This window comes from Protopterus annectens, chromosome 2.part1, assembly GCF_019279795.1.
Source record: "Protopterus annectens isolate FY-2018-M chromosome 2.part1, PAN1.0, whole genome shotgun sequence".
In the NCBI taxonomy this organism is placed as follows: Eukaryota; Metazoa; Chordata; order Ceratodontiformes; family Protopteridae; genus Protopterus; species Protopterus annectens.
The window spans coordinates 947,408,177-947,425,542 of record NC_056729.1 but is presented as its reverse complement, the minus strand read 5'-3'; the positions used below and the strand labels follow the sequence as shown (position 1 = coordinate 947,425,542).

The following is a 17,366-nucleotide window of genomic DNA, read 5'->3' as shown; positions in this document are numbered from 1 at the left end:
AAGTTATACTTTAGATCTAGTATGCACTCAGAATTTAACCTGGATTTTACTTGGCAATAATAAAAAAATCCTCATTTTACTCAATAACAACTATAGTAAAGCATTCACAATTTCCATTTTCAAATTTTTCTAATGCAATAATGTGAAGTGAGTAGGAGGTAAAGACTTCAATAAGATGACATGGTATATGGTCAAAGTAACAGCAACTAAAAGAGTGTTTGTTAATGAGACAGAGATTTTCTACATGATTACAGGTCATTTTCAAGGAAACACATAATTAACAATCACTGTGGAACTACAGTGAGTTATAAAAGACAGTGTTTTGGAAACAATGTATCCTACTACAGTTAAAATATTAAGTTTCAAAAAACATTATAATATTGTTTTTACTGGTTCATTTAAGATACACCTGCACTTACCATAACTGTATATGTTCAAGTGTGGTTACTACTGCAGTCATTATAGGGAACTCGGCGACAGGCTGAAATCAGATGTCGGGTCAGACTTTTAGAGCTGAGTACCCTTCTGCCTCAGATGAACTAATGTCACCTTCACCTTGTAAGTTCTCATACACCTGGTATATATGTCCAGCTCCATCTTCTGTTCATGCTTGCCTACCCTCAGAGTAGAGAATGAAGAGCTTCACAATTTGACAAGGTCACATGCTATCAAAACAAAAGAGCCGGGCTAAGTCCAGAGACTCCTCTCCTTCCTGAGGAACCTAGCAAAACAAAATAACAGGGGAGACAAAGTTGTGATTTGGACACAGTAAGGAGGGAGAAGGGGAATGTGTATCCACCCATACCTCCTTCGGTCCAGAACGTAGAGGAGATGGAGGGAAGGAGGGGCTCAGTACTGCAGCAATGACCACACCTGAACATCTACAGCTGAGGTAGGCTTGTAAAACAATGCCATAATACTTTTCATTTGGGTCACTGTTGCAATCATCATATTACAGAATATTCCCAAAGCATACTACAAAGCAACCCAGATGTGGCTTCAGAACTGTACAGAAGAACAGTATGCCTTTCAGAGTGGCTGAGGAAACCCTATTGTTATCAGGAAATTAAGTCTAACCTGCAATGCTTGGAAAATGTATCAACCAAAAACCAAGTGGCTACCTCCACTATTACCTAAGTATAAACCCTTTTTAAATAAATGATGGCAGACGCTGTGGGCCCTGGTAGAGTGTGATCTAATTCTTTCTTGCAGCGGTTCACTATAATTTTGTGGCAGAAAATAACACAATGGGCTATCCAGTGGAAATAGTTTGTTTGGTGAAAGGCCACATTTTCTTATGTTCATCGAAAGCAACAAACCATTGATCTTAATTCCTAAAGTTAATTCTGTCCAAGTAATATCTAAATTGTCTGTGTACATCTAGGGGAATGCACATTTTTTTTTACTTTACACTTCGGGTTTGAAAAAAAGACTGGTAGACAGATAGGCTGTTGTAGGGCCACTTCTGTTATGACTTTGGGACTAAAGGAGGAATTAGGGCACTGAACGACTCTCTTCTTCTAAAAGGTAAGGAATGGTTGTTTGCATATCAAGACTTCAAATTCAGACACCCTTATGACCGAACTGATGGCTATTAGAAACACTATTTTCAGGATAATGATTTTAGGGTAACAGCTGCTCAAAATGTAGTGGGGTCAGTTTTTCCAACATAACGTTAAGATCCCATGCTGACACCAATGTCTGCCTGGGATGCCTAAAATGCAGGACTCCCTGCAGAAATAGCTTGAATGGTGGTATGGATGACAGGGGGATTTCAAGGACTGTACACCAAGGTGTAAGAAGAATGGTTCAGGAAAAAATACTACAGTTTACACTTTGCTGAAGGAATAAGCTGTATGCTGTGTGTTACACTGCACACTACTCTTATTTGTCACCTAGACAGATAGCAAATTTCATTTACTGACTGTAACCTGAAACCAACTAGACCATACTCTGTATTGTCTTACCTGCCCATTGCTTTTATTGAGGCAATTAAAAAATGAAACACTGCACATGGAACATAGATATCATACAAGCACTGAAACAGCCATAACGTGGGAGGCAAATCCATTTTTTGCACATAAGATGACATGGGAAAATTTGTACTGCAGTTTCTATGAATCATCTCATTACTAAAATTTGCTCACTCTGCTAAATCCACAGGCAACAAATCAGTTTAATGTTATTAAGTTTGTTAAAAAGCTGAGGTATAACAAAGGAATCTTACATTCTGGGCAATATGTATTTGACCCCCGTCTATAAATGATCACAGTTCCCTTCACTTAATGACAGCTTGTGTCAAAAAATGTTCTTAAGGTTGAAATGCAATCTAATGGCTCACAAATACATTTAAAAAAAAAAGAAGTTTGACAGTTTACAAGCTGGCATTAAGCAACTATCTGTAATGGCTTACAAACAACTTGTAAACAGTCTTCCAAACAGTCCAATTTTTGTTAAAACATCTGCAGTTTACAAGCTGTTTGCAAATGACTGTAATGCCAATTTTCTAAACTGTCAAAACTGTTTTCATTTGTCAGCTCCTCCAGTATTGCATTGTGCAGACACCTTGTTTACCTTTCCTATACCAATCATTACATGATATGGCAGAAAATAAAAGGCAATTTAGTAGGGCTACAGAGAATAAATACTTCAGAAAAAAATAATTAAATAACAAAAATAAATAAACTAATATGCAAATAAATAAATAAAACATCTACAACCAAATAAATAAAGGTGACAAACACTTAATCACATGCATGTATGTCAATGACTGTCGCCAATGGAAGAAATGAGTAAAGCATTGTCAGGTGCTACACAATGTAGTTAAGACCATCAAAACTCTTCTCTGTAGCTGCATAAATTGCATGCCTCTGGAATATGTGCGATGATTTATTTTTCTACTTTGTCATCACAAAGAGGCCATGGCTACAGAGGTCAGCTTAGTGGGGAATCAAACAGAGGCAAACAGTTACGCACTAAAATATCTAACTTTTATATTAAAACAACATCTTTATAAAAATAAATGTCAGTGTAGGTATTGCAATCAACTGCAAATTTATACCAAACTAATTTAAAATATACAAAAGACAACAGCAAAACATGAATTTGAAAACATACAGTTAGTAGCAGCATATATTTTACTTACTCTGCACGTGATATATGTTGGAGTAAGTAAATGCTTCTTATTCCTAGAAAAAAGAAAGGATAAAATGAAAACACATGTGTTGTGTTACCTCACATGACACATTTCAATTAATTACTTATCACTGTGTCTGATAGTAATACTGCACTACTTTGGGACATACACAGTATCATCAGAAATTGCAGAATAGGTTTTGAAAGATTTCCTGAAAAAAGCTTTATACTTTCAACTCACTAGACACATTAAGAAAATGGGACTGTATGCTTATGACCACCCAATTGGTCAGAAAAGCGCACCAATGCCTCCACTTTTTAAAAAGGCTGAAAAAAGCCAAACTTTCTCCTCATATTCTCTCCAACTTCTATAGAGGTGCAGAAGAGAGCATCTTCACCTGCAACTTCACAGTGTGGTTTAGAAGCAGCACAGTAACAGAAAGGAAGGTGCTACAAAGACTGGTGAGGGTTGTAGAGAAGGTAACAGGTTCCAGTCTTCCATCACTACAACAATTTTATTCTGCAAGAAATACCACCAAAATAATAAAGGACTCTACACATACTGAGCATAGACTTTTTAAATATCTGGCATCGGGCAGGAGATATTGTAGCATCTGCTGGAGGACTACAAGATTCATTAACAGTTTTTACCCTACAGTGATTATACGTCTGAACTCGAGCACTAGTCCCAGGGGTCTGGACACATAATAAGTACATTTTTATTTATTTGTGCAATATATACTTACATATATTCCAAGTAAATGCAGCATTTATTTATTATATCCATAGTCAGTACTATTTAACCCACTCAAGTGCAACATTAGACAACTTACTTAGGCATTGTTCAATCTGTAGTGTGTTTTGTATTACTTTAAATAGGGTAGTTAATTTAACTCAGGGGAGGGTTTTGTTTTTGTATATGAGTGTTGGTAAATGTCTCTGCTCTTTCTTGTGTGTATTGGGAGTAGTATTGTATTTGTTAGTTCTGTTTATTTCTCTACTTGCATGTGTTGTTTCACTTTCCTTTGTAATCTGAAGAACTGAGCTGATACACAAAATTTCATTTAAGCTACATGTGTGTAGTTCTAAATTACAATAAAGTTTACTTTGACTTTAGTCTTGAAGCACTGTGATCATACTGTCAACCCTAATAATAAGGCAATACTTTAAAAAAGACTGTCTTACAGCATTATTACTGTTGGTCAGATCAAATTAATTAAAAATGAGTATTTATTTTTAGGACTCCAAAGAAGCTTTACTTTCATTAAGGATTGTAAGGACTCACATTGGTTTTATGACAGTTGGGGAATCAAAATAGAGGTGGGCTGATTCGAGTACGTTACATAAGTAATCATCAATTTTAACTGTTAAGGCGCACTAACATAACAACAAATTGATGAAAATTACCCCAAACATACTCAAAAGCTAAAACAAATTTGCATGTACAACTGTAAAATAAGTTTATGGATTTACAATGAAGCTGAGATTAAAGTCCTTAAATTACTTAAAGAACACTATTGTTCTAAACTTGACAATCTAAGAAAGGAAATTGGGTCTTTAAATGCTGCTATTCAGCAACATTCTTATTTCACACCAAATGGTAGTTATGGGAAGGAATAAGCACTAAATTATCATAGCATGTTTCCACACTAATAGTCAAGAAGAAGAAAAAATTAATGAGAGATCTCCATTAGTACAAAAATAAAATGGCTTGTGTCGCAAATATTCATAGTAATGTCACCAACCAACAAGTGGTAACTAACAACCTTCCATTCACTTTGGAAAACTTCCCTCCATTAAATGTTAGGCAAGAAGTTAACACTGACAAAACAGCATCAAATATAGGGGACACTTTGGATGTGATTTCGGTAGATGATGTGGCAGTCCCTAACCATGTTGCTACTTGTCAGACTTCCATCAGTGATTTTTTAGCCCCAGGAAGAGGAAACATAAGAGACCAAGAGGGTGTTGACACGCAGAGGAAGAAGAAGAGGATGAAATCAGGGGAGAAATCGATGTTAAAGAAATCCACAGTGGACAATGGTTCTACTTTGAGTCCTATTTTCAATTTTAGCATACAATATTTTTAGATTTTCATTTAAAAGTTTTGAATAAAGGGTTCTACTTTATTCTGGTGCAAACAGTCTATATGACTAATGTACTTTTGGATATCCATTTATTTTCAAGGAAGTTTAATCTTAAATACATTTTGCACAATGTTTCCAAAAATGATATCTTTGATATCAATGGTCTTTAAAAAGAGCATTTATAACACTGTTTTACGTAATACCCTTGATGTATTTGTTAAAGTTTGTGAAAGAGATGTCAGGAATTTGTTCCAACACAACAACAAACAAAAATGGTTCAATATATCTAAAGATGAATACCAAGCATTAAAAGAAATCAATAATAATCATAATATCAGAGTAATGAAAGCTGATAAAGGGACAGGCTTGGTTGTGATGGAACAAACAGTATATATACAAAAAATGGAAGAGTCTTTAGAAAATGAAAAGTGTTATAAAATTATCTCTGAAAAAGACTTTTATATTAAATTTAAAAACATCGATCTTTATTTGTTGGATTTATTAGAGAAAGGTTTTATCAATTTACACGAATAGAAAAGTTAAACATCCCTATTTTGGCAAATTATTCGTCATTCCCAAAATTCATAAAGATGAACTAAATCCCCCATTTAGACATGTTGTTTCTCTGAAATGCACCAAAACTGAACATATTTCTCAATATATTTATCACTTTTTGAATCCCATAGTTCAAAGCACTAAATTCTGTTTAAAAGACTCTTGGTTATTTCTTAACAATCTATTTTCATATAAAATTAGTAAACAAGATAATTTTTAGTAACACTTGATACTGAATCTTTGTATTTGAATATCAGTTATACAAAAGGATTGGAATTAGTGAAATGGTATCTCAGTAGATATACATATGTGGGTAACACACAAATTAATACTATTTGTGGCCTACTTGAATTGGTTATGAATAATAATTTTTTTTATGTTTAATGATACTATCTGTGACTTCCCCATGCTGGGCCATAAATTAAGGAGCCTCAGTCCTTACCACTGACACTGGAAAGGGACATTCACTTGGAAGACAAATGGATACACTCAGTATTTCCAGATGAAGACCTCTCTGCATCAAGCACAATTTCCCTTAACAGCACACAGGAAACGCACTCAGTCCGGGGTATGGATTTCTCCATCTGTCTCCCTCCAGGTCTCCAGTAAAACTCCCGACTGGTATAACTGTAGGGTTAGGTCCTCAGCCGAGTGTTCAAGTCAGGTCCTCCAGCACCCGCTCTGTGAAACCAGTGCTTTGTGTCCCTACCACAAATAGCTGACATGCACACACACACACACACACACACACACACACACACACACACACACACACACACACACACACACACACACACACACACCTGGGAAAGGCTGACACTACCTGCTCTACCAACTTTGCCTAGACTATAAGGTTGATTCACTGCCAACACTCATTTATTATAAGGCTCTTAAAAGGGAATCCAGTTATGCTGAGTGAAATGTGGCCAGAGTGATCACCAAATAAATATGTGCAAATACTCTCAAAACGTATATATTTTCTAAGAAATGACCAGCCACAATGAAAATTTGAAATATAGTTAATAATAAATAATAAAAGAACAAGAAAATACTAAACATTGATTTACAGTAAACACCAGAGTTTCAATCAGAGGGAATATTAAAAATAACACCGATGGAAAGTTTCACACAGTTATAGAAAAACAGTATTCAGCTAGTCTTACTATCTATTCCTAATTGACTAAAAGAATTACTGTTCCTACTTACAGAATAGAGCAAGACAAGATGGGTGAGTGGTCCTTGCTGTTAGATCCAAGACAGAATACAGAATTCTGCCAAGACTTCAGTCTCCTCCATTATTAAAACATTATTTCTGTACAGAATGACATCACATACATGTGGTCATCTGACTCTGTTTCCCTCACTATCCCCCATCACTAGAAGCTACCATGGTTTAGCACCTATGTGCTACAATACACACAGATACAGCTATGCTAGGATGTGGTGCAGCTGCTGGAAGTCATAAAACCATTTCAATCTTCCTACAGGAGCTACCAAATATTCTCCACCACAAACATTCCATCTCTGGCTCCATTCAAAATTGTGGGATAATATCTTTATGGCTTAACCCATAAAGTAATTTAATTTCAATAACATTTTGCAAAGTCAGGTGGATTAAGATTAATCTCTTCACTTCCAGTATATGCTGTTACAATGTATACATTGAACAGTAACAATACTGCATGTACATTTCTTTTCCTTCCAGCAGGGCACACAACTGATACATTTTAACACAAGCAAACCTTACAAATACATTTGCAGCACAAGCATCTGCACAAATCAGTTTCATATACAAATGACATAATTATTTACAAAATTCCAGCTAGCTGTGCTTGCATATGTTACAAATCCACTGCCCTGTTTCTCTTGGCATGGCTAGCAGTACTTCCTATCATCACACTATCAACAACAACTGGGCATTGCAATGTGTACCAAAATGGCTCCTGCACACACCAATTTGGTTCTCAGTGCTTGGGAAATTGATTATCTAACTAAAATAAATGTTTGACAAAAAATTATACAGATGTTATATTGATTATATATTTTTCATTTGGCAAGGGACCGAAAACAAATTAGATCAATTTCTTTATGATATTAGACAAAGTATTGGATTTTTAAATTTTACCATATCCAGTAAGGGAACTAAATTGCCATTCTAAGACACAGAATTGATTTTAGATAAAAACAGTTTAATATTTCATTCTAACAGACATAGGAAAAATACATTTATGAACAATTATTTAGATTTCAAATGCCAGCACCCCAATTTTATGAAATCAAATATTACTAAGGGGCAATATATTAGGCTTTCAAGAATTATTAGTGTTGAAAAATATTCTTTGAAGAATGTATTAATTTAAAACATTTGTTTTAGAATGACATTCTCCTGAAAGCTTAGTATGTAAGTTCATGAATGCAATAATTAATTTTAGGTATACAAAATATTTTCCTATACTAAAATATGGTTTTGTATTTAAAAGTCCTAAACAGGAAGTTGACTTTATACACAGTTTCCCATTGCCAATTAGTCATGATATGTTTGCTATTAAAAATATTATAAAGAAGAATTGGTGTATTATACAAGGAAATCAATAATTATATAACATTTTATGGAATAGTCTACATTTTTGTTTTAAAAAGACAAAGATGCTTGTCTTTTTTTGAAAAAGGGAATCCAAAAGGAGTGCCTACAACTAAAGTGTAGAATGGAGATGTTGAAATATGGAAAATGTAAAGCATGCAGTCATATTTATATTTGTAATCAACATTTCATTGAAAGCTATGGATTTTTAGTTAAAATGATTAGGTATTATGACTGTTCTTCTCGTAATGTTGTGTATTTAGGGGAGTGTATCTCTTGTTCCAGTTATTATGTCGGAAAAACTACCCAGTGTTTAGTGAACAGAATTAAAGAATATATTTTAGCTATTAAGAACAAAGATAGTAAAATGCTTTAGTGAAATGCACTTACACTTGTCCCAAATTCACTGGGTTAAATTTTTTGGTAATGGAAAAAATACCTATTTTTATAGGGGCCGTTAACTCCTTTTTGGATGTAAAAGAACTAAGATGGCAGCTGATGCTTAATTGTGATGTATTTCCAGGACTAAATGATAATTTAAATATTAACTGTTCTTAAATAGTTCGGGTAGGAAGTGACGTCAGAGCTGAAGTTTGAATTCATTGGTTGCCTTTTCATAAATATTATTGTCTTTTATTGTCTTATCTGTTTCTGATGCAGTTCATTTAATAAATTGAGAATGAAAGCATTCAACTTCTGGCTTCATTTGTTGCTACTCCTGGTGACCAAGAAGTTTATTGCTTGAATCCAGGTTTTAGTAGGTTCTTCTCATGACAGTTTGTTTTATTAATATCTGTCCCAATTGCCTCCAAGTGCAATGTAAAAAGTCATAAGGCATAGAAAGGTGAAATTACATTCAAGTTATCCTCATAGGCAGTATAGCAGAAAACAGAGCAATGCAGAACAAGGGGTACATATGCTTCATTCTACTACAATCATTTGAGGCAGGCAAAGGAAGAGGAAACTGAATTTTGGACACCTTTTGTGTGAAGAATCATGCAAAAACCTTCTACAGGTAGGAGGGGGAAAAAACTGTGATAGCTCATACACACTGGAGTGTACAGTCCGCTGATCACCTGAAGAAAATACGGCTAGATGTTTAGCTGCACTAGAAATGCCATTTGGCAAGAATATTGAGACTCTTAAATGAAGTGCCGCACAATGTGCATCCAGGCTAATATTCCCCCTAAGTAAACCTAATCTTCCCAAGATATGCTCAAAAGGATGTGCTCAAATGTGAGAACTACCCTCTGTTTGCGAGTCATATTAAGGAACAGTTGGGCATACAGGTAACAATCAGCTGCACTGAAGTAGAGATTGGAGTATTATAAATAGCTATCAGACCTTTAGGTTAGCCAACTGAAGCTGGTACAGGATAGGGATGAGGTCATTTCTTGTGATATTTCTTAAACCCATGTATTGAACATGCTCTCTATTGAGTGACTTAACTCAAGGAAGCACCAGTAATTCTCAAACCAGTCTGTACTCTGACCATGGTACTGATTCTACCACCAGGCCAAATATGGCCACATGAAATGAAAAGGCCAAGTTTGAGACATGCCCTTGCATAAGAACAGTAGAGGAAACCTCATGAGCAAAGCCAGCTCATTTCATAACTTTGACAAGAAACACAGCAAGCCTACAGGATTCATCACAAAACCATCCATAAGTGAGGTATATAGCTTTAGAAACTAATGAGCTAGCTATAGGAAGATGCATACCATGTGGTGCACTTTCTTCTAGAGAGTTTAATCTGATCAAAGACCTCCAGGACATTAACTGACATCTACAATGTGTCTGTATTGTTGATTCATAATTTTAACAAATCAACAGGTATCACAGTGGAAAATTATATTTACAGACATGAAGAAATTCATATGAGCTTATGTATTTGGAATTACTGTGAAAAACAGTCCAGTCCATCAACTAGAAATTCCCTTACATCAATGAAATTTAACACAAAACTGGAAGCTTTAGACCCAAAAATTCAATTCATTCCTCACCGGCAGTGAATTATCTGAGAAACCTGAAAAGTCTGGTGTGTTATGTTCCTCTAACATGTCACAGAAGATGTCTTACACATGTTTGAAAAGGAGAAGGACAAAAGTAGCCATGAAACAGAAGTTCAAGAACTACTGTATAGCTAGAAAAATCTTGCTATTTAAAAGCTCCTAGAATGGGTACAGATATTTTATCACGCTAAAACATGAAGTCAAAGACTATGAATTTGATGAGTTGCATGATTCATAAATATGAAACAAAAAAGTTTACAGTATGCACAATTATGGAACAATCGACTATTAAAAGCAGACTTGTATTACCAAAAGCTTTGGATGTGCATAGAGCAAGTGAAAATAAAACTACACAGTTGAAAGAACTAACCTGAGGTAGATTAAGTGTAAAAGATAAATGTCAGCCAAATAAAATCCAAACATGAGAAATAAAATAGAGATATGTTGTAACAGTAATGGCTGTGAAAAAAGAGAACTATGTGACAATATGCAAGCAAGAAAAAAGATAATCGATTTGAAATTCAAGCCATATAGAAGTGTGGCTGTAAGCATTAGCGGAAGCCTTGTCCTGCTTTTAAAGCATGTAGAATCTGTGTCAAAATTACATTTTCTACGGTGTGTAAAATGAAAAAGTGTGGTCAAAAGGATGTGCATGTTGTTGAATAGAATCGTGAAAAAAGTTTAATGATGCTTCTGAAGTGAAAAAAGTTGTTAATAAACCAAAGTCTGAAAATGAATCAGAAACATTAAGATAAGACTGCAGGTCAGAGAGCTGACAAGGAATGATGGCACGTACAAACAAAATGTTGAATTTAATGTAGAAACAAGTGACGACTATAATATTGTGCCTTAAATACTTTTAAAGTATATGCCCTTCTTTATGTAATTAATGTTTGGAAGGGAAAAAGTAACTGTAAGTAAAACAATTTTTTGTTCTTATTACTATCTGTATAAAGCATTTCATGATATAATAGCATGTAACATATAGTAAAGCAGTTTTGTACAATGTGTAGTCAGGGGTATTTTAAATGTGGGGGTGAGTATTTTCAGTGACTATTGCATGTATTAAACATGTTCAAGTAAACAACTATTTGCTTAGTTGTAAGAAATAGATATACAGTATTATAAGAGAAGAAAGGCTGGACAAAAGCAAGTATAATGCTAATTTGCTGTGCTCTTGGGATTCTAGAATGGGGGTGTGGTGTAAAAATGCAATGATTATATTACCTGTAGAATTAAGATATTTTCTCTCATTTTTACAAGGGTGAATATCTAATATTGATGTCCTCGGCTTGAGCTATAAACAAATGTTTTTGAAAGCAAATAGGCTTGAAAAATATGACCAAATGATGAAAGCCATGAAAAATGACAAGGTTCTTACATCTGCAAAGACATTAGCGTGTTTTTTTTCCCATAAGAAAATGTTTGGTGAGAGTCAAGATCTCTACAGCTAAAGGCAGTTGTAGAGTCTGTTGTGAGTGAAATTTGCAAAGATTCATTGCTAATTAATTTTACATGAAGACAAGCTGCCTGTAGGTGCAACCAATCAATGCTGAGAGTTCTCAGCATTCTTTGCTGAGGGAAATGCACACTTTAAAGGTACAATCGCAAGCAGTTAATTAAAAATAAAGTTTGAAATTATGGGAAGCGAATAAGTGACAGCAGCCTTAATACTTTAATGCACTAAAGATAACAGTGTACAATTTAGTTTTATTTAAAGATGCCAGTTTACATTTGCTTAGGGCTAAAAGGTAATGTTTTCTGAAAGCATATACACTGTTTTTCACATCTGGCAGTGGAACAGAGGCAATACAAGAACAGAGGCAATCAGCGTTAAGTGGGAACATAGGCTATAGCATGTGCTTTTCTTGGATACCCTTAATTTTAAGTCAGGTAATACCTATGAGAACAGAGGTTGATTTGGAGTAATTATTCCTGACTGGAGAGTTAACCTTAATATTTTAAAGATGTACATAGTAATGTGAGTTTGTTATAAACTAATGGGGGATGGAGTATTCTGAAAATGTATTCAGTTTTTTGTTTGGGAGTTTTCATTAAAACAAAAAGTCTCGGAAAAATGAGACATAGGTTCAAATGGAAATGAGAGCAAACAACTGTATAAAAGAACAGGTGTGTGCATATAACACAAATGCTGGAAATATATTTTCAGAAAAAGCTGCCAGTTATAGTTGATGTGAACAATAACTTTTTATCATAATGGCTACTCTTTACATATTATCTTGGAACATAAATGGCCTAACAGCTAACTGCAAATAGCAATTCTGCAGGAGGTACATTAGGAAAGAAATGAGCGTGTGAATTTGATAGGTTCATAGGTTCATACTAAGCTATCGGTCCTAGGGCATTTATAATCCTAGCCAGAGTGTGCTGGGCTTTCGCCACCCATTTTAAATTAATTTTGCTATACTATTTTTCGAGGTTAGTATACTGTGCCTCTCTCTAACAGTGACACAGAAGTGATACCCGGTGTAAACCTATGATCCCCCATCCACTCATCAAGATTCCTCTTGAAGAGAGTCAATGAGGGACTCTGCCTAACCTGGACTGGGATTTTATTCCAGAGTGAAGGGAGCCTCTGGGTTATGAATCTGTCCTTCCAGCATGTCCTATTTATTTCAGTGCTGAGGTTCAAGTCTCTCGAGCGCGTAGCTCGATGGGATTTGGATTTTCTGAGGTGCAGCATGTCCATTAATTCTGGGTTGGACATGGCTTTATACATCAGGCACAGATCGCCTCTGAGCAGGCGGTATGCCACTGAGTAGAGCTGGAGTTTCTTTAACCAGGAAGCATATGGCATCTGTTTGAGCCCTTTGATCCTCTTGGTGAGGTACTTTTGGGGTCTTTCCAGTTGCTGCACGTGTCTGGTAAGGTACATCCCAAAAGGGGCATTGTACTCAATTATGGGCCTGATGAGGGATGAGTAGAGAGGCACGATGACCTCCCCTGATCTAGATGTGAATCCCTTCATGATTAAGTGGGCTATATAAAATGTTTTTCTAACCACTTTGGCCACGTAGTTGTCAAATGAGAGATTGCTATCAACTTGGGTCCCTAGGTCCCTAATTACTTCTTCTGTATTTAATGGATTACCACCTATGTGGTAATTTGTGGGCACTTTGTTTTTGCCAGAGGGGATGACTATACACTTTTTGGCATTTAGCTTGAGGCCATGGCTCTGGCACCAGTTGTCTGTTTCTATGAGGCCCTTTTGGAGGATGCTTGTGTCGGCTGGAGAGTCGATTATAGCGCCCAGTTTGCAGTCATCTGCGAACTTGGTCAGCCACAGTCCTTCCATGTTGGCCTGTACCTCCGAGAAATATATACCGAACAGGAGAGGTCCCAGGACTGAGCCTTGTGGGATGCCACTTGTAACTGGTTTGGAGTCTGACATGGCTCCAGCAATTCTAACCATGTGGGTTCTGTCCTTGAGCCAGTTTGCAACCCATCTAGTGACACAGGGGTTTATATTTAAGCTGGTGAGCTTATCTATAATGCCAGAGTGGGTATTGTATCGAAGGCTTTTGCGAGGTCCAGGTAGGCTGTGTGGACCACCTTCCCCTCGCCAATGGCCTTGGTGACTGTTTCAAAGAAATCGACCAGGTTTAAGAGGCAGGATCTGCCCTTAACAAAGCCGAACTGGGTAGGATCCAGTGGCTGTAGGTCCCCAATATCTTTTTTTATGAGGTCCATGATGATCCTTTCCATAGCTTTGCAGACCAAGCTAGTCAGGCTTATGGGGCGATAGTTTCCAGGATCCGTTGAGGCACCACCTTTGTGGAGAGGGACCACTGTTGCTGTACGCCACTCTTTGGGTACATATCCTGTGGTAAGGCTGAGATTGAACAGTAGTTTTATGTTTGGGTTTAGCTCTTCTTGGAGTTCATGTAGGACACAGCCCAGGACACCGTCTGGTCCCATTGATGCTGTGTTTTTTGCTTTGGAGAGGGCGGCTCTTACCTGAGCATCTGAGATGTCAGGGGGCAGCACTCTGCTGGGATAGATATTTGCCCTTTTGGTGGGGAGGGGGGGGAGAAGTTTGCATTGAACCTGTCAGCTAGGATGTTGGCAATGTCTGTGGGTTCAATGTATTTTTTCTCATTTTGGACTAATTCTGAGCATATCTGGGAATTCCCACCCAGGTTCCTAACATAACTAAAGAAAGCCTTGCGATTATCCTTAGTGTCCTGTGCAATGTTTCTCTCGAAGCTGGCCTTAGACGATTTTATGAGTGCCTGTAGTTTTTGCTAACACTGATCAGAGATGCCTTCCCTTTTTGTGATTTTGCTCTATCATGTAGTAGCTTCCTCCTTCTATTGTATAGTTTGTTTATGGCTGGGGTCCACCAGACAGGACTTCTGCCTTTGGAGGATTGGGTCTTGGTTTTATTTGGGATTGCATGATCCATGCATTCCTGAAGGTGCTCATAGAATGCGTTTATAAAGGATTCTGTGGTCTGGGCCGTATTTTCCACAGGCCCGGGGGCTTTGAAGGATTCCACCTCGGTTTTGAGGAGTGTTAAATTTGCTTTAGAGAAGTTTTTCACTGTGGTTTTCTGGGCAGGGGGTGGGGTCGGGATGTGAATATCCAGTGAGATTAGTTTATGTTCTGATCTTACCAGTGAGGGATACACTTCTGGTCTGGACCATAGAGTTCTCATGTTGGTGATGATCAGGTCCAGTATGTTTTCCCCTCTTGTGGGAGTGGTAACAAGTTGTTCCATAGCATTTGAGTTTATAAATTCTAGGAACCTTTGAGATAGGGTGTTGGAGCTAGAGTAATGCTCCCAGTCTACATTTGGGTAGTTGAAGTCGCCCAATATAATGGTGTTTGGAGAGACCTTCAAATTTTCCAGTGTTCTCAGGAAGGCCAAGTGGGGTTCCTGGGTTTGGGAGGGTGGTCTGTAGCAGGCTATAAACTGGAAGGCAGTTTTACCCACTGTTAGTTGCACATGGATAGTCTCTGATGCTTCGTGCTGTGCCACCAACCTGGAGGTGTGGGTATCTTTGACGAATATTGATACTCCCCCTCCTTTTCTGGTTCGGTCCAAGTTTTGGGGCCGAAAAGCATGGTATGAGGTATAACCTGGTAGTGCTGAGGTGCTCTCGGGAGCCTTGAACCAGGTTTCTCTTACTGCACAGATATCGATGTTCTCCATGCTAAGGAGAGTTTCGAGTGCATGCATCTTGAGGTTTAGACTTCTGGCATTGAGTAGCATTACTCTTAGTTTCTTATACCTTGTGATACCTATGGAGGTGGGTTTGTCTTTTGAGCCTTGCCTAAAAAAGGCACTATGGGGGTAGCAAGAGCCTTTGCCAATATCCGAAAGCCCAGGGGTGACAGCTGCAAGCCGTCCCTAGCGAAGCATTGTGGCCTGTCGAGCATGTCATCCCAGGCTGACAGGCATTGGATCCCCTTTGAATGACACCAATACTTAAGCCAATTGTTGAAATTGATCATCTTGTCTTCATATTGTGGCATCATTTTTGGTGAGGGTAAGATGCTACTCAAGGTCAGGGTCATACCGGCCTGGGCCACATGCTCAGAGAGCTCCTCTATGTCTCTTTTCATGTAGTCCAGGGAGGTATGTCTCAGGTCATTCACACCAGCATGACTGAGTCATATTTGTACTTGCCTTGGAGTGACCTGAGTGCTTGTGTTATGTGGCGGATCCTAGCACCCGACAGGCAGCTCACCGTGACCTTCTCCTTGTTCATCCTGGTGAGCGGGACGTCAGTGTGCCTGACGATAGAGTCACCTATTACAAGTGTATCAGGTGTGTTGTTTAGCCTTAAGGGCTGTGACTGTTCGGCACACTGGCTTTGTGAGCTATGTGTTGCACGTGTTTTGTTTTGGGGTAGCAGTTGCTTGGGTGTCTGCTTTGGAGGTCTCTGCTGCTTAGGCAGATTCTTATTTAGAGCCTCCAAGTATGTTTTTGTGTGTTTATGTGTTTGGTTTGCTGTTGTGGTAGGTCTATGTGAGACTGGAATTGTAGTGAGTGTGGTTTCCTTCTCCTCCTGACAGGTTTCGCCAGTACTGAGTTGAGAGAGCTTAGCCTCCAGTTTGGCTATATGGTTGCATCTCTCACATGTGTTGGAATTTGTTGGGAGGAGGACAGGGTTGTCTGTGTACATGAGGCAGTTGTAACATTGCCTCAGTATTCCCAGATTCACCAGCTGGACCAGAGAGGCGATTGACAACTGACCTTTGGACATGTTAGAATAGTATCGGGAATTCCTTTATAATTGAAACAAAACGGGCTAATGGGAAACAAGGTACTCAAGGGGAGTTTGTGAGAGTGTAGTGCTTTTAATTTTTTAGTGCTGACTTATATAATTGCTTTAGTGAGCAAGTGCCAGGTAACTTAAATGTAATGTGTTACAGGTAACTTAAATGCAAAAATGACAAACAGTAACTTTCTTTCAAGTGAAACAAGGAAATAAGTACAGTAAGCAATGCAGATGTCACTAGGGATCCACAGAAGCGCTGAAAAGCCGCGTTTTAGGTGGAATTAGTGTTTCAGGGAAATAACAAGCCAACAAGCATACAAACAAAGCTAGATTCAGCAGGCCTGGGTCTAGTCTATGCTACAGCAAACAAGTTGTACCAATTCCAGTAAGAAACAGTTCAAATATGCAGGCACTATAAGCCTTTAACCAGAAATTCCCAGCTCAGAAGGGAAGAGTCCAGCCTCTCCTCTCACAAGAATGCAGACGACGAACCTTCTTAATGTAAAATAACTGGCCTGAAGCCCAAGTGCTTAAACCAGAACTAATACACTTTTAGAATAACAGACACTGAGCCTGACACTGAGAATTTAACAAAGAAGGGATTTCAGGATGGATATTCAGTAGAATATTAGGGACAAATAAGAAGGGGTTGGGGGTTTATGATCTCCTATAGTGATAGAAGATGAAAAAGACAGTAATGGTAGACAGATAATGGTAGTAAGAGGCTATTATCAAGGGAGAAGGATTA

General features: G+C 37.6%; 1 protein-coding gene across 1 annotated transcript in view; it reads right to left on the bottom strand.

Moving 5' to 3' along the window:
* LOC122794924 (probable ATP-dependent RNA helicase DDX60) overlaps positions 1–17,366 on the bottom strand; it is a 3,096,781-nt gene that overhangs the window by 3,035,260 nt on the left and 44,155 nt on the right. The window contains exon 2 of the mRNA XM_044063517.1: positions 3,146–3,188. Within this exon, the coding sequence (XP_043919452.1) occupies positions 3,146–3,188 (43 nt within the window). The remainder of the gene's footprint in view (positions 1–3,145; positions 3,189–17,366) is intronic.